Raw genomic sequence first — 21901 nt, 5'->3', positions numbered from 1 at the left:
AGTTACACTGTCTGTTATCAGATTATACTTTATGTTTCTGGCCAGTGTACAGATACTGGAATAGGTTCATCTTTAACTCTGAAATAAATTGTAAGCAACATAAGGGTATTTAATTCTTCTTGAAATGTCAATACAGGAAAATTAGGACTTGGGGGGATTTTTATTTATTGAAGTTGAAATCTCTTTCGTTTTGAATTTTATAACTTTCAACTCTTTGAAGGAGATCAACAATGAATGTCTGAAAGCAAGTTATTTAGTGATGGGGTTTGTGGGTATATATAGTCAGTATCTAAATATCAGGTATGTCACATTTCTTGTTATTATTTGAGTTTGTTCTATCATTTTTAATACAAGAGAGATCACACCTCAGAGGAAATCTCTCTTACCTGGTCTATAAATGGGAGGCAGATATTCTCAATAAAGAGTTTCTGACTATCAACCATGCCACTTGAAAAGGGTGATATATACTACAGTGTTACTGACAACTGATCATACCAATAATCTTAGAGGTAGTTGTCCTATGGATAGTCACATGTGTGAAAGAATGTTGAGAATCAAGTCAAAAAAGAGGGTCTCCCTGTTTTCTATTCTAGCATTCCTAGAAGTTTGTTGCCTCAAGAAGTTAAAGAAGACATTACCTTAGAGTTTATTAATAGTTGTGCCTGGTACTTTCAAACAGTTTATAAATGTTACACCAGTGTTCATTTATGTTGACATTGCTGTTGTTAAACTAAGTATGCTTTACATTTTTCAGGAAACTATAAAACACATTGGGTGAATTATCTTAATTAGTCTAGCTAAGAAGAACCAAATTCAGGACTCCTGTCAAATGTCATGATTTCTCATATAGTAATTTCCTACTGCTTTGGAGAGGGTATTGAATAGGGACAGCAGGTTACTTAAACATATCACCAAGGTTCAACACACACATGTTCATAGAATATAAACTCATCTAAAGCACTGTCTAACTTAAGAATATCTGACCATGTCTTTTAACTTCTGCCGTTGGTGTAGAAGAGAAAACAATCATTTATATTCATGAAGCATCCCTTCTAAAAAAAAAAAAAAACTGTGTAGATTGACTCTCCGATATGGATTTGCAGTAACAGATACTTTTACAGGGATCTTGTTTTGCTCATCAGAAGAATGCAATGTTCTGCTTCTCAAAGCATATTCAAAGCTCTCAGTAGAAAATGATTCTTAATAGACATTGAGGACCAGGCTGCTGCTTTTTAATCTTTGCAAGTTCAAATATCCTCAAAGCTATGAAGAACCTTTCAGTAGTGACTCAGTTTATCCTGCTGGGCATCCCACACACAGAGGGTCTGGAGACCATGCTCTTTGCCCTGTTTTTGTCTTTCTACATCTTCACTCTAGTGGGGAACTTGCTCATACTCCTTGCGATTGTCTCCTCTACTCGGCTTCACACACCCATGTACTTCTTCCTGTGCCAGCTGTCAGTGTGTGACATATTTTTCCCTTCTGTGAGCTCTCCCAAGATGCTATTCTACCTCTCAGGAAATACGCTGGCCATCTCCTATGCAGGTTGTGTTTCCCAGCTCTTCTTCTATCATTTCCTGGGTGGTACTGAGTGCTTTCTTTACACAGTAATGGCCTATGACCGCTTTGTTGCCATATGCTACCCTCTACGCTACTCAGTCATCATGAGTCACAGAGTCTGTGCCATCCTGGCCATGGGGACATCAGTTTTCGGCTGTATTCATTCCACCTTCCTAACTACTCTCACCTTCCAGTTGCCCTACTGTGGCCCCAAAGATGTGAACTATTACTTCTGTGATATTCCTGTGGTTATGAAGCTGGCTTGTGCAGACACATCCACCCTGGAGTTGGTGGGGTTCATCAGTGTGGGCCTCATGCCCCTCAGTTGCTTCTTCTTCATCCTCACCTCCTACAGCTGTATAGTTCGCTCCATCCTACAGATCCGCTCCACTGAGGGTCGACACAGAGCCTTCTCTACCTGTAGTGCCCACTTTACTGCCATCTTGCTCTTTTACATGCCAGTGATTTTCATTTATCTAAGGCCAACACCAAGTCCTTGGTTGGATGCAACTGTTCAGGTCTTGAACAACCTGGTGACCCCTATGCTAAATCCATTGATCTACAGTCTTAGGAATAAGGAGGTGAAATCATCACTGTGGACTGTCCTACGTCCACTGTGCTTCCTTCCCAAGCATTTGTAAAGAAAGATCAGTAGCGAATACTTAGGTCCCTTGCAGGGCTAATGTAATAGATTCATCGGCTACTCTAAAGCCCTTTGTATTTAAGAACGCTCATATTATTACTATCTTAAATTTACAATATTACAGACTAAGATGTAAAGATTTGACCATCTAAGTGGTAGATGGAGCCTCTACCATTTGGTAGGTCCATTTTTCTGACTCAGACTGACCTGTACTCACATGTGAAAACCACAGCAGGCAGGAGTGGAGCAAAGAACAATATACAAAGAACAATATGGTCCTGCTACTTGACCACCATTCTTTTCATTTTGCTTTCTGCTCGTTTTCTTTGCACAGTAGTTGGACCAAACACTTCAGATTCCTTATTTCTAATGTCCTATCTCATGCCTCTTCCTATTTTTATTCTCCTTAGTGTTTTATCATCTTGGATGAGATGATATTCAAAAAAAATGTCTGCATTAACTAATCTATCAATTTATTCACCTAAGGGATGTTGAAGTTTTAGAAATATGAACTTTATTTTTGAAATATTATCCACTTACATTGAAACACAATTATATTGCATCATGAACAGGGCTTGAGTGGAGGGTTGAGCAGACCTAATGGTAGAATACTGGATTCAAAATCAACAATTCTCGATAATGGACAGTATCACACTTTCTCCTTTTCAGCTTGTACCTCCTTGGACACAGATATTGACTTGGGTTTATCTTCCAGCACTTTTTAGTTTTGTTTTCTGCTGAAATTAACTATGAATGAAAAGTCTGCTATTTTAACCGAGCATGAAATTTTGATAACTGAACTTTAATGACACTTGATTATGTGCTGTGAAGCTCCTAACAATAGTAGAGAAAAGAGAAAAATACTGAGAAGACAGTGACAGGAGACAAAGGACCTCAGTTTTCTTCTGCATGCTCCTGTTGGAATCAGAGACTCATAATGGAACCTACCAGAATAATCCAGCAACGTTATCTCTGCTTGAAGACCCTAAAACTGAGTTGATAGGAGCTTCTGGAAGGTAGACAAAGTGCTGTCTTCAAATAAACAAGAACCTAAAAGTTTCTGGAATTCTTATATTATTTAATGTTTCATTCATATTTAACCATGCTTAATCCTCTCAGAATCCACATTTTCCTTGATCCAATATGTAGCCTGTAGCTGCTCAGAAAAAATCACATCAATCTATAAGAATAAAACATGGTGGCCTGTTCATTTTATATGAAAAGTTATACACATGTCACTTGACGAGTGACTCAACGCTTCACAAGAGAATGAAAAGATAAAGTCCTAATTGTCTGATAACTGTAGGAATCTATCAGAAAAATAAGCAGTTAAGGCAATGACTAGAGCAGGCCTGAATTAATGAAGTGACCAAGGATGGAAGAAAGTAAACAGCATATAGTAGATTTGTTTCTGGTTCCCAGAATGGACCTCACTCGAAAGGGGTTGATGAATGAAGGTGCTGTGTTTATATGTTCACTTGTAGGTGAAAAATGGCTGAGGAGTATGTTCCAGTGAGATGCAACATATATCCAGGGTTATGGATAGTAAGAAGAACTGTTTTGTGCTAGTATCACCTAAGTGTTTGTCATTTAGGAAGGAATGTTTTGGCATGAATATAAAACATATTACAACTTCTCTTTGTAGTGTTTATATCCATCATAGTTCATTCATCTTGGACCAGAGGAGTGGGTTGTAAAAAATGACTCATGTCCATCTTCTTAAACAGATTAACCCCTCACTTCATTTCAGCTGGTGTGAGGGAAGCTGAAAACTTTAATTTCTTCAGATATGCCATAGTTCTTCCTTTATCAAAGGAGGAACCCAGAAGGCCAGGATGAACTGGGGGATATAGTGGCCAAAGTTTGTTTGATAGTGAGATGAATTTATGATTCTATGCTTTATGAGAAAGAAAAGGAAATATTGTATTAAAAAAAGTTTTCCAGTCTAACAGGGCACACTCAAGAGTGTTTTGTCCTGATCCTAAGATCAAATCAAAACTTACATCCTTGGACAAAACACCATAGCACTGAATATTAAAGCAGACATTCACAGATCACCATTGATTGGGATTTGCTGCAGAAACAATATTTCCCGAGACACTAGCTTCCAGAATTGTATAAATGACTTCCAGCTCCTGATCACATGAACACTGTAGAGTCATTAAGAACTCTTCTGTTCAGGTAAGCAGTTTCTGCAGTATGCCTCAGCACTCTCCTGTCATACTTCCACACTCCTCCCTAAATATGTTAGAAAACTATGCTTGCTTGGAATCTGATCTATGTGCTTTGTCTTAGTTACAGTCCACAGAAAGAAAAACTAGAGTGTGGACGAATTTGGAACCAATAGCAGGATCATTAGATAAATCCCTATGAAGACAATGCCTCCTCAATGGGAAATAATTAGTGTTACTAGCCTGAGTAACTCCAGCCAAACCAAAATGCTGAAAACATATTTTGCTTATTTCTTGGAAATACTTCTTAAAGCTCTCCATCAACAGCAAGAAAACAAATCAACAATATCTAAATTACACTACAGATTCTAAATTTCATTATTTTCTCATTGCTTTACGATCAAAGTAACCCCAGTTGTGAAGGGGCTAAAATGAATTTCTCTTTCATATATGGTCATTTTTACTTAAACATACAAACACACATACATGCACATACATTCATATTAGGTGTATCTATGTATTTCAATGATAATATGTACATATAATTTGAATGTTTCAGTTATTTTCATGCACTAATTAATTTATTCATTCAAAGAACCTATATCAGAGAGTTATTAAGTCGTTTGGCTATGTTTTTTATTACAATGAATAAAACAAGCTTGATCCATTACCATATGGAGATTTCCACTGCATGGAAAAGAGAACTTTTAAAAGCAAACATGAATGTTTGGTTTCAATAATACTCAGGCCTTGCCAGATATGGTGATATTTGGAGTTCTTCCTCAATATCCACCAGTTACTTTATACTACTGCATTCTATTTTCCTCTCTTGAAAGTCTCTATTCATAGCCCCTTACTACTTTCCTAACATACATCATACATCCATATCTAAAGAGTCAAGGCTATCATGCATAGCTGAGAGAAAACACGAGACGTTCTTCTTTCTGTGTCTGGATTACCTCATATAGAATGATTCTTTCTAGCTCTTTCCACTATCTGTGAAATTTATAATTTTTTAACATCTGGATAGTAGTCTATTGCATAAATACACCAAAATTCATGATTCATTATTCTTCCAATTATGGAAAGCTGGTTGTTTCCATTTCTTGCTTTGATGAATAGAGCAGCAATGAACATGAATGAGCAAGTGTCTCTGTAATAGGATTCAGAGTCTTTTAGGTGTATTATCAAGAATATTATAGCTGGCTCATGTGATAGATACATTTCTAGATTTTTAGGAACTTCCATACTGGTTTCTATAGTGACTCATCCCATAATTAATAACAAAATATAATTCTGATCTCTTATCTCCCCATATAGTTAGTTCAGAGGGATCTTCCTTAATTTTTAAGCATTTTTTAAATATATAAATGAGAAAATTATAGTGTTACTCATTAAATATTTACCATGCAGAATACAGACCACTAAACTATCAAACCTTAGAGCTAGGTATTCTGGATTCTGTCACTTGATACAACATAGAAATCTTGGAAGAGGGAATCTTAATTGAGAAATGTCTTTTTAAGATTGGCTTATAGGCCAATCTGTTATTGTCTAGAGTGATGGTTGATGTGGGAGGGCATAGCCCATAGTGTTAACTGCTTTGGCTCTAAATGGCTGCAAGCTTCAACCACTCAAGAGTTCTCTGGATTCAGGAATGAGAGACACATAGGCCAGTTAATTTTAATATACCTTGACTAGCTCAATGTTGGGTACTTCTAAACCTTCTTCCAGTATTCCTGAGTTACCATCATTTAAAAATCTATATTTTTATCTCTGCTATCCCAGATCAAACTGGAGGAGTGGCCTATGTGGCCACTAACCCCGATTCTTACATGTCAGCTGTCCTTTAGGTCTGATCTTCTTGCTACCTCGTCATGGTGACTCTGCTTTCTTCCTCTCCCTCAGTTCCTTGACATGTAACATAAAAGTCCTGCTGCTACCTCCCTGAAGCCATCTGGGCGTGGGGACCCTCAGCATCTGGAATCAGGACTTTGGGGAGCTGAATTGAATTAAGACAAAGCATTAGAATCAATTCCTAATATCTCATTCTTATTGTCAAATAAAAAATAAGCTCTTCTCTAAGACACAAATTGAGCATAACCATAACTATTATGTAAATCACTAAGTATGATACACAACTAACATCCAGACCATCCTATTTGACAATTAGATAAAGTACTCTACCATCATATCCTAACTAAAGAACTTATAATTCTATACCTGTATTATGTTCTGATTTTAGTGTGAATATCTCTCCATGCTAAACAACTTGAATTCAATTATGAGACCATAACTAGTCTTCAACCCCATCATAAATCCAAGAACAAATTAACTATTACTTGAATATTAGGAAGCACAACACATAGTTTCTAAAACTTAAACAAATTGTAGAGACAGTTGACTACATGGGCAGCTCCTAATTTCTTATAATGTTAGAGCATCTGTCTTCAGCCTTCTGGGCCAGAACCATCTGACAGACCTTGAAATGAAGCAGAAACTATAAAGGACTAATTTGCTCTGCTTGGCAGAACTAAAATGTCAACTATCCTGCACTGTGCATGCTTTCCTGGACAGTATTTTTATCTGTAGATGAATAGGACAATTTTTGTCCAGTGGCTATCTTGACATAACTGGAGCAAGTCTATATGGAGGTTTTGATGCTCAAATTCTTCTTTGAAGGAGAATGGGGAAGTTGTCAGGAGCAGAAATGTCTCATCAAGTGATCCTTAATAGAGAAATAACATTAAATGTCACACTCTGTGTATTTCTGATATTTTTGAAAACCATCTATCTATGTAAAGTATACTTGAACTGTTAAACCTTAACTCAGCCATTTCTATTGAGTAAATTGAAAACACTTTATTATAATTAAATCAGAATCTAATATAACCATGAATGAGTTTACTATCTGGCCTTTAATTTCTGTTACTAAATCATCCAAAACAGTTTATAATACATCTATTAGAAGGACTGGGTCAAGATCTTGTATTCTTAAATGAGTTGCACAGGCATAATGCCTATCTAAGAGTAACACTATTAATTTTAAATTTTGTATCAATATACAGATTTACACCAAAGAAAAGCAATTCTATATCAAGGTATAAATTTTGTACCCATGTAAGAAATTATCACTTCAATTTTGAATCAGTTATAAAGATTTCTATCAACGTAAGAGTATGGCTACACAATGCTTTGTTCAAGAATAAAATTAGTAATCCACCCCATCAATTTCCTTCCTGTTCAAAATTATGACCATTTCCAAATTATCCCTTAAAATGAAAACCTATCAATAGTTTATAAAATAACCATAACCAGACACCCAAACTCAAGGGATTGGGATGATGACTCTTCCTGCTGAATAGGGGCAATGAAAAATTCTTTAAAGGGGTGTGGAGGGTTTGGAAAATTAAAAAAAAATTGGTTAGACTTAAGAAAGCTACGTTTAGCATCAGTTATCCAGTCTCTGTATGTTTAGAAGGTTCAGGGCTTGATTAAAGTTCTGACTAGATATGTCTGAAAGGCTATATGAACTGAGTCCATCAGGAATCCTTAGCAATTCCTGAAGCTGTTCTGAAAGCAAGTCTCTGGACAGCATCTGGAAGCAGAGGGCTGGAACAGCAGGTTGCTTCCGCATTTCCAAGGATGGATCTTGTCAAAGCTTGTCAAAGTGATTCTACCTCTTTCCTCTCCCTTGATTCCTTGCCCATGAAATCTAAAAGTCCCACCTGTATCTCTCTGTCCAGCCACTGGCTATACAGCAATTCTTTATTACCAGTCAAAGCTGGGTGCCTCAGCATCTGGAAGCTTGGCTTTTGGGAACTGATCTGAATTAAGATAAAGCATTAGAACCAATTCCTAACATGACGCCTACAATTTTTCTTCCTCATTTTCCTTGGGATTCTTTGAGCTCCAAGGAGTAATATTTGTTGGAGGTATTCAAATTTGGCTCTTTTTCTGCCTAATGTTTCGCTATGTGTCTCCACATCTGCTCCATTCAGCTGCCAGAGGAAGCCTCTCTGATGGTAGGCTAGGCACCAATCTAAATATATTTGCTATCATGAGGAATAATTTATTGATTTTTGTCTATCCTAAGTCTCTGGGCTATCTATCCTCCAGTTCCTGGCCATTCAGGCAGTATTGGTCGTGGGCTCCCTCTCTTGACATGGACCTCAAATTAGACAAGTCATTGGTTGGTTACTTCCAGTTCTTCACCTCCATTGCCCCAGAAAATTGTGTTCGTAGGGCATACTGCACACTTGCTTTCCAAGAAGCATTCCTATCCTGTCTCACATTTATTTTAAAAAACTTTAAATATGTCAAAATAATAAAAAATTGTAGAAATTTTTCTTCTATCTGCAACTTCACTCTTTGAAGTGTCTAGACAGTAAAGTATTAGGGATGGTGAGGACATCCTCTGGTCTGGCAGAGTAAAAGCCGAAGACATGAAGTCTCACAGAGTAGATGCAACAGTTGCTTGGAACTAGGTAAATCAGGGATCACATATCTTTCTGGTTATTGGAGACACAATTAGATGAAAACTCTGGATTTTATAAGCATGAATGTTTTATATATATTCAATGAATATGTATTCATTTTTAGTATCTTTAAAACAAGTATTTATTGGACTTCAGTATACAAAGGGAGGCTGTACATACTGGCTTTATGGTAAGTAGACAGAAAAAATATAATTCTGATAAATTATCTGCCAGGGAGAACATATTCAATAATCAAATAAATAAGAGAACAAAAAAATATATGTCCAAGAAAGTATTTAAAGAAAATACAGTCACGAGGGACACATTGCAAAATATGGCACAGCAACTTGCAGAGGTTCCTTGGATATGGATGGTCCAATGAGACATTTACCCAAAAGAGAAAGTGAAGTAGTCAGGAGGGATTCAGACATTGTCAATTGCTTTAATGATTATCTTCCTTACTGAAGTCTGTCTTGTAGCAAGTGTTTAATCACTCCCTGAGCTCAGAAGACATCTACTCTTGAGTCTTACAACATGAATGAGGTTCTAGAGGGACTGTGACATCATTTAAAATCCCACAAATGCAGAAAGTTTGTTCCCTTCCACTAACAAGACACCATCCTATCACCTGGGATGTAATACACTCTTCTATGCATGATCCTGAAAGAGAAAGGGGCCATTTGTGAGCTGTAGATTAAAAAATAATCTCAAGTCCAATGCTGGTATCATGAAATGGGAATCATTTCGGGTTGGGGAGCCCCATCACCTTTGAAAGAAATTAAAGATGACTTAACAGCTCACTGAGCTGTTAGGACCTGTGACCAAGTAAGTGCTCAGATCTGCTTCCCTGCCCTCTTAAGTCTCATCTTTCAAACCTTTGAAGTCCTAGGGTACAAGGATTTATAGAACATACTGAATTCAGCCTTCCTCCTCCATCAATGTGATGGCCAGTGTCATTGCTGTCACTCAGTGTCTCCAAGCATGGAGGAATGAAGACTTGTGCTGGCTCATTATTCATTGTCAATTAATCATCTCTTGTTTACAGAACATCTCCAAACAGATCTTGTAACAGAAGAATGCAGTCATAAAATTTAGTTAAATATTTTCCTTCAAAGGGAGAAAGTCATGGATTCTATCAAGGATATATAAGACAAATTATCTGATTGTATTCCTAATTATTTGCAAAATTCATTCATTCATTCATTCATTCATTCATTCATTCATAAGTGCCTACATATTTTCATATTATCTAAAACACAGTATTTTCAAAGGTTTGTCCTGTAGTCATACACATCTTGACCTTATTCTCTCTTCCGCATTCATCTCATTCAGGCTTAACATATTCACTTTATCTTGGTACAGTCACCTTCCCAAATGCAATAGTAAGGGACTCCACAGTCTCCCTGGAACTATAGACTCAGTCTATAGTATTATCCTGAGAATAAAAATAATTGAAGAATATCATCTTATTCAATCTTTGCAGCAGCTCTGTCAGTTTTTTTTACTTTAATGAAGCACATTTAGTGGATATCTACTAAAAATCACCTATGATTTACAACAGCACTTCACTTGTTCATAATGACATGTATTATAATTGCACATCTCAAGAAACAAAACAAAACAAAACAAAACAGTACAATGTGACCCAAATTGGGAGCAAGTGAGGAAAAACAGTGACAATTCAATGGTTTTGGATGAAATTTTCTTTTTACCCTCATGGTGCTGCTTTTAATAGTAATGACATAACATTTTAATCTCCAAAAATCTGCTTGGAAGGGCAAATTTAACTGTGGACTTTGGAATGAGATTTCTGGTGCATAAGTTTATCCTTGTTTAAGATGAGAAGCTGAGCTTAAACATTACAAATTATGGACCCAGGTATAGCACCAAAAATCAGAAGTGGACCAGTTAGGATACTTGGCATTCATACAACCACTGGATATGATAGTGCATGTCTGCAACAATAACATTCATGGTTGGAGCATGGAGACGGGTGAGTTCAGAGGGCTTGATGTCCAGTCAATCCAGACAGAGCACCAAGTTCCAGATGCAGAGAGATATCTTGTCTCAGCTAAGGTAAGGAGACACAGACAAGAGAACTGAGGTCATTCCTTGTCCTCTAAATGTGGACACATAGGCTACACATCTGTAAACATATAAATACACCATAACACACACCACACACACACACACACACACACACACACACACACGAATTTTCAAATTAGTTTTTTACAATTCTTTTTGAGTTACTTTGAGTACACCATGTTTTATCTATCCTGGAAGATGCTCTAATTTAGAGTTTTGACTTTTAAGGCACCATATTCATTATATTACTGAGCCATCCTGAGTTGCTATTTCAATTATCATTTTGTTTCCATGTGATTTCTATGCGTTTGCCTAGTGGTGGGTATAGAATTGGTGAGAATGTGTTGTTTTCTTTGTTAACACTTGAATTTGTAGGAAAATGATATTAAATGGTGGCAAACAACATGTCAGTCTGCAATAGTGCTATTGTCATAAGATATTTCTCATGGGTTTTCTTCGGTTTGAACCGTAATATTAATGTGAATCTTTTATATAGTACTTTAGAATCAGCTGCATTATGACTCACTGTTTCCCAAGTATATCAATGAGGTCAACCTTAGTTTCAGTTATCTTGCACTGTGTTAGAATGTATTGAGATGGTACTCACATATGGGCTGTATGGGATACTATAGCACTTAAGCCTGTGTCCTGAATCTTCTCATCACTTGCTGTATTTCTCAACAAAATTCTGCTATCTTCATGGGGAACAAAGGGTATTTCCTAAACAGATACTCATATTTTATGACATTCATGCCAATATTAAACCAGTGTCTTCCCCACCACTTGCCTTGAGTGAAGATGTAAATAAAAAATATCCAAGACAAATTCTACAAATAACTAGAACGAGTTAACATTTAAAACAAATGAGTCACTCTTGAACACCTCACTGTTTCTAATTACTTTTCCTTATCCTTCTGGCAGCAAAAAAATTCTGTCATATCCAAGATAAATTTGTTTTTAAACAGGAGTTTCAGAAGAGAAATATTATATGAGTTTGCCAATAATAAACATAATTGAATAGTCATTACACATTAAGCACACTTATAAACACTACATGTTTTCAATAGCATTTCTCCATTTTATCTTGACTTACAATGACTCATTTGCTCCTTAATGTATCCTAAATTTTTATGGTCTTTATGTCATTCATTACATTACAATTTCTTCTATACATTTTGCTAAGATTACTTTCCCTGAAATGTATTCATATGTTTACACAGTGTTGTTTTTGTTTGTTTGTTTGCTTTCTCTGTCCATTGAGACTTAATTTAGTTGTCCTGAAAACTCTAGCAATGTATAAATTGGAGATGGCTCTTTGAGTACTCTGGAACCACCAGAAACCATGACCTTTCCTCTACAATGCTTTATCAACAAAAAAATGAATTTAAGTCCAGATATTGTTCTATGAGAAATAGTCAAATATTGTAGGAACAAGAGGGTAGAATATTAGCTTACTTTTAACAAGAACTGGAAATATCCAAGATTCAATGACTCCAATGCAATAAACATTCATTACAGACTTCATACACTAATGAAGCTAAATTAATTTAATAATTTATTATTAATTTATATAAATATATAATGTATAATATACAAATTTATATAAAACTACATGTGATTATCACAAGAACTAAAATGATCAATCTAAATGTATCATAAGAACTCTGGTTGTTTGAAAAGATTTTTTTTTTTGTATTTCAGATATTTTTATATAAATTCTGCTTCATGCTTTTTTATGTTGCTATGTAATTGTAATTAATAGTATATTCTCATGTGGCTTTCTTTAGGAATTTAAACTTTCTTTCCTTTACTCTTCCACTACCTTACTATTTTCATATTTTGGCCTTCAACAGTAGACAATGATTGTTTGACAGTAATTATGAAGATTTTGACATTCTGCCTGCCTCTGTCCTCTCACAGAATCTCCATAAAGAATAAGTGTTCTCCGGTAGGTATGGAAGCTAGGGAAAGAAGATGAATGTTGTGTCTCTTGAGTTCATTGTTTCAAATTCCCATATACCATTCCAGGTTGGAGGTAATCATTTCAGAACCTTCAAAAATGGGGGATGTCAGAATGAATAGGTAGCATCCAGAATATGATGTCATAGAGATTATAGTAATAACAATGGATGACATCATTTCTTCATAGAACAACATGTTCATGAGGTAAATTTCCACCTTGTCATTCAGGTATGTACCCACTGAGCAAAGGCTTGAATTACACCTTTTCAATATATGCTGCTAGGTTATATTTAGATTGTATGTCCTGGCCTTAATTTTAGGACCTCAAACTTATCAGACCCTGCCCTCAACCTCACCAGAACATAATGCATGGATGTACATGATATTGACATCACTTCCAAGGCTTTAGAAGGTAAATTAGCATTACATAAATATTTTACATTAATTGTAAGAGAAGATTAGAGAAAGTGAAATCAAAGTTAGACATCACAGCAATGTTGAGTGGATATTGTCTGAATGATTTGTACCTCAAGAAGATAAATAAAGTAAAAATGCAAAGTGGAACACTGATTGGTCAAGGCTAAGTCCTAAGAACTTTCAAAATGCAGGCATTCCTACAGACATCACATTTACTCAGAGGTATTTTTGGGTTCTAGGCATATTCAGTTACCTATTTTCATTCAAATGAAACAAAGCAAACCATGGCATGGTGACTGCGGACGACAGTGTATAAGGATATATATATATATACTAACAGAATACATTTGGCAGGTCTGCTGTAGAACACTCTTCTACTTTGAGTAACATCAAACTTTGTGTTTGATATATCTGTATGTAAATACTATAAAAATTCCATATTAAGACTCCTACTTCAAATTAGAAATGAGAGTCTCAAAGTTCAAATTTGATGGATATTTTGGCATGCTGATGAATGATACTGAGTGATTCAAAATGTACTAAGAGGAAAGAGAAGGAACAATTTTCCATGGTGGATTTTCATTTTGTGTTCAGTTTACACAATGGATCATGGAAATTAGCTAAACTACGTCATTGGTTGGTACTTGGAACTCTATCTTCTTAGCTCGTCTATTATTTCACCATGTTAAGGTTTTAGTATGTTTCCATTCATGTTTTAGAGAAAATATATCTTTAAATGTGAAGTCTATATTCTTATTATACTATTATAAGACAAACTACCTTGCAATAATTTTCATTGTTATTTGTACTGAAAAAAATAAAAATTAAGACAGTAAATACATGATAAGTATTAACCTCTACATTCATATTTTCATGTTTGGGAAAAATCCAAAATAGTCTTCCTGCACCATGGGAAATTACACATTGCTGGATGAATTTATTCTATTGGGAATACCCCAGACAAAAGGACTGGAGACTCTACTCTTTATGGTGTTCTTATTCATATATATCTTTACCTTGCTTGGAAATTTACTCATCTTTATAGCAATAGTTTCTTCATCTTCCCTTCACACCCCCATGTATTTCTTCTTGGGACTTCTATCTATTTTTGACATGTTGTTCCCATCAGTAACCTGCCCCAAGATGCTAATTTACCTCTCTGGCCAGAGCCCAGCCATCTCTTACAAAGGCTGTATTGCCCAGCTCTTCTTCTATCATTTTCTGGGTTCTACTGAAGGATGCCTCTACTCTGTGATGGCCTATGATCGTTATGTTGCCATCTGTCACCCTCTGAGATACATGCTTATCATGAAGCCTGGAGTGTGCCTGAGCTTGGTCATAGTATCCTGGTTGATAGGATGTCTTCAGTCTGGCATCCTGACATTCTTTACCTTTCAGTTAACCTACTGTGGGCCTAATCATGTTGACCATTTCTTCTGTGACATTCCTGCAGTTTTACCCCTGGCTTGTACTGACAATAAGTTGGCCCAGAAGGTGGGTTCCATCAACGTTGGCTTTCTGGCTCTGATGCTTCTCTTCAGTGTTTGTGTCTCTTACGTACACATTGGGGTTGCCATTCTGAGAATCCGTTCAGCGGAGGGCAGGCAGAAAGCGTTCTCCACCTGCAGTGCCCACCTCACTGCCATTCTCTGTGCCTACGGACCTGTAATTATCATTTACCTGCAGCGTACACCAAACCCTCTGCTTGGAGCTGTGGTGCAGATATTAAATAATATTGTCTCACCCATGCTGAACTCTTTAATCTATTCCCTGAGGAACAAGGAAGTGAAGAGAGCCTTGAGAAGGGTGTTTCACAGTTTAGCTTAGATGTTCTGAAATGAGTTATGGAGCTCATGGTGGATTTTTAAAAATTATTTTCTGATATTAGCAACCTCCGGTTTCAGTCTCTTAAATAAATCAGTACAAAAAAAACCCACTTATTTACAGCATTTTATTTTTGTTTTGCTTCAATAATTACTAGTTTCTCATAATTGTACCTGTATCCATTCTTATTCTCCATGCTTTTCCTGGGCAATTAATCTGTAAGGCTCATAAATATAGCTGAAGCCAGGTTTTGTGTCTCCATGAAGGACTTACATTTTGTTGTGTGATTAAAGATAGAAAATAACTTTCACCCTTTTTTTACTTCTTCCTCTCTGTGTCAAGTCTGGTCTCACTTCAACTTCTGTTGTGCTTAGAATACACTTCTTTCTGCCTACTAACATTTCCTATCTCACACGTTATGGATTCTTAACTCGTATATTTAATTAATTATTCTTCAGACACTGAGGTGAACTTTTTCACATGTACCATCTTATTTAACATTTTTATGATGCCTATAAAGTTTACACAACCTCTGAAGGGCTCTGAAGATAAGGTCCTCAAATACCAAACCAGTTTGCTTTATCATATAGTAACCAGAGCTTTAGTTTAAATATGGTTGACTTCAAAGTTCTTGATGAAATTGGTAACAAATACTTTACCTATTGAGTCATTTTCTTGAACTCCACATTTTTACCCATTCAATGGCACTTATAAGGAAGTAAATAAAGGTAAGATTTAAATACACACACACACACACACACACACACACACACACACCTGTCGAGAGTCTTTAAGAGTAAAACTTTGTTGAATCACCTGCCTGACAATGTGCCACTCATTGTCAACTCTCAGAAGAACTTGTGACAGAAAGGGGTGGTTCAGAGAATGACGGGTAATGATTACATACACAAGTCTTTTGATATACTGACTCTGTCATCCCCAATCATTTTGCTCTACCTTTGGCTCCAACTATAGGTAGATTATAGCTTGTTTTTCTGTGCTGTATCCAGTGACATTAAATCCAGACTTAGCTCAAATACTCTTGCAGATTCCTCTGCTGTGATTTAATCCCTGCTCTGTGCTTCTTAATAACTTTAATAGATATCACCAAATCCTTCCAGTATCTGTGTAAGGAAAGAATTGCCACTTAGAACAGAAAGGAAGGAATTTGAAGTCCAGGAAGCTGAAGGCACAGTTCAATGCCACATACAGTGACTATGACTTTGAGACGCCAACCACCTCTTCTCTGTTTCTGTTTTTCTAAATCTCTTGAAGGAGAGCTCAAGACCTCTGAGAAACACACTGCATGGGGAGAATACATACAAGAGGTAAATGGAATCCTCTCAAACATTATTTGAAGGAAGAACAGGGTGGCTAAGAAACCACCAGTTGGTTGCTTTCAAATTTTTGTAGGTGAATAGAAAAATCTCCAAATCTGTTGTATTTGCAGATGCGGTTAGAACAAAGAAAATGTCTCTTCACCTCAGAGGGCACTGAGCAGTTGTTTGGTATCTGAATGCCATGGGGGAAAAGCTAGTAAGAAACATAGCCTGATACTAGTCTAAAAGACATCAAAAGGCCAATTTGCCTATCTAATGAGTTGATGGGGATGGATGAGCAATCACTAACAGAAGTGTGGATCGCTTAAAGGTAGCTGCATAACAGAAAAACCCAGCTTGAATGATGACGATGACTCATGAAAGCTGAATTGCCAAGCCCCCAGAGGGATCTGTAAGCAGCTTGCTCTGCTGGTCTGTCTCTTATCACTTCCAGGAAAAGTAGTAAAATCCTATGCATTTGAGCTTTCACTGAAAATGATCTTGAAGAGCTTATTTTCTTTTCCTCAGTGGAACATTGTGTGTCCTGAGGCCAAAACTTGGAAATCGTGTATCCTGATGGGCTTAACAAACCATCATTCTGGGCACTTCTTCACCTCTGTGAAGAAGACTACAGTATCTGACTGTAGTGTTTAAAGGATAATGCTAGTCTTGTTAAAAATAAAGGTTGAGTATAAATGAAAGAGGATATTTTATCCTGCTTCCTCTGAGAAACATCTCACCTCTAAGTCTATTGGCAGAAAAAGCTACACAGCCATTTGTTGCTAGGCAACCACAGGGCAATTTCCTGAATCAGCCAGCGAGCTGTACTACAGCAGGTCATCAAATTGGCTGCATTTCGAAACAGAACACAAACAGATTATCGAGTAACTATTTCATGCACATCCATAAGTGAATCAGCCCATCTTTCACGTATATTGCATTAGGTCTGGCCATGATATTTACTGTAGTACAATGCAACAAACAGTGAAATAAATACAACATTGTCAAATATGCCAAGTCATATCATGCCAACTTCATTAAACTATAAGTGTGCGGTAATTTTGACTGATTTTTTCTATGTTTTAGAAAAGAAATTAAGAAATATGAATTAACCTCTGGTTATTTGTTACAGAAATATAAGTCCAAAATTCCTTCTTGTAAAATCTTACATTGACCTTAATATGATGTTCACTTGTCCTTCCTGGGTCATGGCTTTCTGTTGCAGTGTCTGGGTTTACTCATTATGAAACCGGGAGGCCCTTTTCATACTTACAAATTCTATTCTTCCAGCCTGGGGGCTTTAAGTTAATTTCCCCAAATGCAAATGTATGGGTCTCATAATACCCACATACCACATAAACATTACAAACACAAAAAAATACTCAGACATTTAATAATATTCCAATACAAGTAATAACAATATTCTGCTACTGCTAGAAACTTCAGAGACATTTCCTGATTTGGGTACATTGATAAGCAGGCAGAAATCACAGGAGAAGGGGATTCTGTCTGCTTTGTCAGGATGCACTTCAGGTTGCATGGCTTCCTGGAGTACAGAAACCATGAATCTGGGTTTAGAGTTCAGTTACGATCAAATGGCACTAGGAGGTTCAGATGATTCATGTGGCTGCCATATCTAGGAAGGAACACAAAGATAGATACCTCAGTTTTTCATGGAGAAAAAAAATCCAAATATAACTTTTTCTTTGTTTTTGAATGATCAGAAAATTAAACAGTGATGTCCTAGTATCTGCATGTTCCTAAGGGTCCTTTATATCTTTTGGTGTACATTTCTCTTTTTTTCCTTTTTATTATTTAAGACAATTTTGAAATTTGAATATTATTTGATCACATTTTCCCCCTTCTCCCAGGTATTTCCAGATTCTCTCCCCTCCTTCCCTCCCCAACTTCAAGTTCTGTCTCAAACACAAACAAAAATCCAATGGAACAAATAAAGCCTCCAGAATGAAATGGAACCAGCCAACTAACCAACCAAAAAAACCCACTGAAGATGAAATAATACCCACTAAACCACAAATAAGAGCAGACAAAATACTATAGAATCCATTTTGTGTTTGTCAGTTACTCATATTCATCCTTTCACTTTAGTGTCTTAGATCCTAACTATTCAACAGAGTAGGGAAGTCAATAAATATTTTGAGTTATTCACAATGTATTTATATATAAATGTTTATATACATCAATAATTTCATTCTTTTGAGACTTGTGTCATTGGCTTATGAATTATGAATAAAGTTCAGTTATCTAGTATCATAAAGAGGTGGAACCATATCAGCAGCTAGGTAATCAGTGTATGTGGCTTTGCACTCTACCAAGTCCAGATCTCCTTACATAGAGGTTGACTAGTCTATAACTTACTGGGCACCACTAAGTTACACACTATTTAGCTTTCGTCCAATAGAAATGTACTAAAATAATAGATAGGGTTTGTCACGTGCCTGTTTCTTGCAAACCTATATGTAGGCGTGCAAATCAAAAGGTTATATAGACACGGAGATTTCTACTTAGACCCTTATAGGATGTCACTGAGGCCAGACAATGGGTTTCAGTTTGCAGCCAGTCTATGACAAAGCGATACATGAAACTTTGATGATCGATGCTAAGCAAAAATGGAGATCTTTGGATGTCAGATAAGTTAAGAATATAGAACATTTCTTAAGGAAAGTAGAAGGAACTAGTGAAGCCAGCTTAAGAAAGAGGCTACGTGGTCCACAAATAGCAAGATCAAATTTACAGTGCTATCTCATCTCATTGGAACTCAAATAACAACATTGAGGTTCCTAGATGCTAAGCGTATAGCTACAGAATTTAGTGTTTGCCAATCTGAGGTCCAGTCTTGCTTTAGTCTAATCCTTTCTTCATGCTATTTCATTTCTTTATTTGGGAATTGGAGTGTTTACCTTGTACTAGCATATACTGGAATTCTGCTTCTTTGTATTTACAGGGGCTGACTGCCTTGATCGTGCACACAGATGAGGTGGCTTGAGCTTGAAATTTTGAACAGTATGGAAACTAGAAGGAAACTGGGAGGAGTAGAGGGAAGGGAAACTGTGGTTAGGGGGTATTGTAAGAGAGGAGACTATATTTTCAATAAAGGAAAGAAAGAAAGAAAGAAAGAAAGAAAGAAAGAAAGAAAGAAAGAAAGAAAGAAAGAGAGAAAGAAAGGAAGAAGGGAAGGAGGGAGGGAGGGAGGGGGAAGGAAGGAAGGAAGGAAGGAAGGAAGGAAGGAAGGAAGGAAGGAAAGAAAATAATCTTTAAATTATTAGATGGGTATGAGACAGTGAGCAACAGAAAAAAAATGTTAATTTTAGAATATGTGGTTCTAAATGTTCACAGTTTTACTCATGATAGAAACTTTAAGATATGCATCTATATTGAGGAAGCAGTACACCGGGCTATGCTTGTAAGACTTGTATCTTGTCACAAGCCCTGTTGTTCACTCCCTCTGCTTTCTAACCACTGTGAAAAGAGCACCTTCTGCCACATACTCCTGGCAACATAATTTAATTACTGTTATATTATAGGCTCAGACACACAGAGTCAAGTACTGTTGGGATGAAGATTCTGTAACTACAACCTAGAAAAAACTGCATCCCCTTCTTAATTTGTTCTGTTAGATATTTTGATCACAGACATGGAAAGACAAGTAATATAAGTGTCATAAGAATGTATACATGATTCTTATGTACACATATAAAGTATATAAGATGGGTGATGGCATATTCTCAGCCTCTGAGAATTCTGGGTAACTGATTATTTTTTATTCCTACAGCATCTAGTTTGGAATAGTAGTCACCATAGAAACAGGACCTGAAGAGCTTTGTAGTGATGTATAAAGACTTTTTAGTCCTGTGAATTTTATAACCTTTAGTGTTCATATTGATGAGACTGAGGTTGTCAGTAGGACATACACAGAAACTGTGCCACCACATAGTGTCAGATGGTCAAGAATTAACAATGTACCTACTCATTCTTATATTATTAGAACATTTCTGCACTCAAAAATCTGATATATGTTCAGGACCCCAGAATTTCTGCTTCTGAAACTGTTGCTGACATTTTTTGTAATTCAGCCATTTTTTGTCTTTTGACTCCTGATACTTAAAGCTCAAGTATCCTGCTATAAACTTAACTCATATTCTTGTTTAGAATTATATCAGTATGTGTCTCTACCTGGTAGCAGGCTAGTGAAAGAAAAAAATACTGTTTTTGATTTAGTTATTAACAAGAATTTTACTCCAAGGGGAAAAATAAAATCAGTCCTCTTTTCCATTATTCTTTCCCTTTGACCATTCATTTCTCTATCCTTATTCTCATTTTTCCCAAATAGATGAATCCATCTAAAGTTTTAAGACAGCCATATAAAATTAGAGTTAGCGTTTTAGATTTGGAAGGGAAAATAACTTCTGTCTAGTGTAACAGAAGCTTCTTTATTTTAGATGCTTTTTATCTCACTATAAAGGAATTGTCTCCCCACCTAGCTAAGTATCCTAGCTGTTGGGGGTACAGAGCCTGAATCTGCCATCTCCTGTAGCCAGACAAGTGATGGAACTGGGACACCAACCAAGTCACAAAGCTTTCTCCTTATAATTTGTCCACCTTGTAATTTGTGCTTTCATAGAGGTGTCACAGAACATGTGGGAGTGGCCAGATAATAACTGGTCCAGCTTGAAACCCATGCAACAAGAAGAAGCCCAGTCCTGACACTGTCTGGAGGGCCAGGACCCAAAGGCTAGATAGCCAAGAGACTTAGGTTAGAAAATGATTTCTAATGGCATTTTGCTATTCTCATAGACAGGTGCCTGGAATTGATGTAAAAAAAATGCAGTGTCCCTATAGTCAATGATTAGGTAGAGCTTGGGGAATTGTGCTGAAGAGGGGAGGGATGGATTGTAGGAGTCAGAAGGGTCAAGGACACCACAAGAAAACCCACAGAATCAACTCACTTGGGCTCATTGGGAATTACAGAGACTGAACTGACAACCAGGGAGCCTGCATGGGACTGGCCTAGGACCTCTGCACATATATTACATTTGTGTAGCTTGGTTTTTTTTTTTTTTTTTTTTTTGGTGGGACTCCTAAAAGTGGGATTAGGGTTATCTCTGGCACTGTTGCCTACTGTTGCCATCTTTTCTTCCTGCTGAGTTGTCTCACTTATCCTTAGGAGAGGAGGTTTCTAGTGTTACTGCAGCTTGCTATGTCATGGCCAGTTGATATCCATGGGAAGCTTCCCCATTTCTGAAGAGGAACAAAGGAGGAATGGATGGAGAGGAAAGGGGGTAGGGGAGACTGGGGGGGGGAAAGGGAGGGGAAACTGCTGTCAGGATGTAAAAGTTTCACAAACACACACACACACACACACACACAGAGAGAGAGAGAGAGAGAGAGAGAGAGAGAGAGAGAGAGAGAGAGAGAGAG

General features: G+C 36.8%; 2 protein-coding genes across 2 annotated transcripts; both read left to right on the top strand.

Moving 5' to 3' along the window:
* The first annotated feature begins 1265 nt into the window (after positions 1-1265).
* On the top strand, positions 1266-2201 carry LOC114611221 (olfactory receptor 149). Its single transcript, XM_028755870.1, has one exon. The coding sequence runs from the start codon at positions 1266-1268 to the stop codon at positions 2199-2201; it is 936 nt and encodes a 311-aa protein (XP_028611703.1).
* A 12027-nt stretch (positions 2202-14228) lies between these two features.
* On the top strand, positions 14229-15146 carry LOC114611230 (olfactory receptor 148). The gene has a single exon (XM_028755876.1). The coding sequence runs from the start codon at positions 14229-14231 to the stop codon at positions 15144-15146; it is 918 nt and encodes a 305-aa protein (XP_028611709.1).
* The last annotated feature ends 6755 nt before the right edge of the window (positions 15147-21901 follow it).

The sequence above is a fragment of the Grammomys surdaster genome, unplaced genomic scaffold (assembly GCF_004785775.1).
Source record: "Grammomys surdaster isolate TR1022 unplaced genomic scaffold, NIH_TR_1.0 126086, whole genome shotgun sequence".
NCBI classification, from domain to species: Eukaryota; Metazoa; Chordata; class Mammalia; order Rodentia; family Muridae; genus Grammomys; species Grammomys surdaster.
Note: the sequence above shows the minus strand (reverse complement) of the source record. Positions and strands in the feature narration are given on the sequence as shown.

Excerpts from the sequence above, each read along its gene's own strand:
- LOC114611230 (XM_028755876.1), top strand. The coding sequence starts at position 14,229 with ATGGGAAATTACACATTGCTGGATGAATTTATTCTATTGGGAATACCC.
- LOC114611221 (XM_028755870.1), top strand. The coding sequence starts at position 1,266 with ATGAAGAACCTTTCAGTAGTGACTCAGTTTATCCTGCTGGGCATCCCA.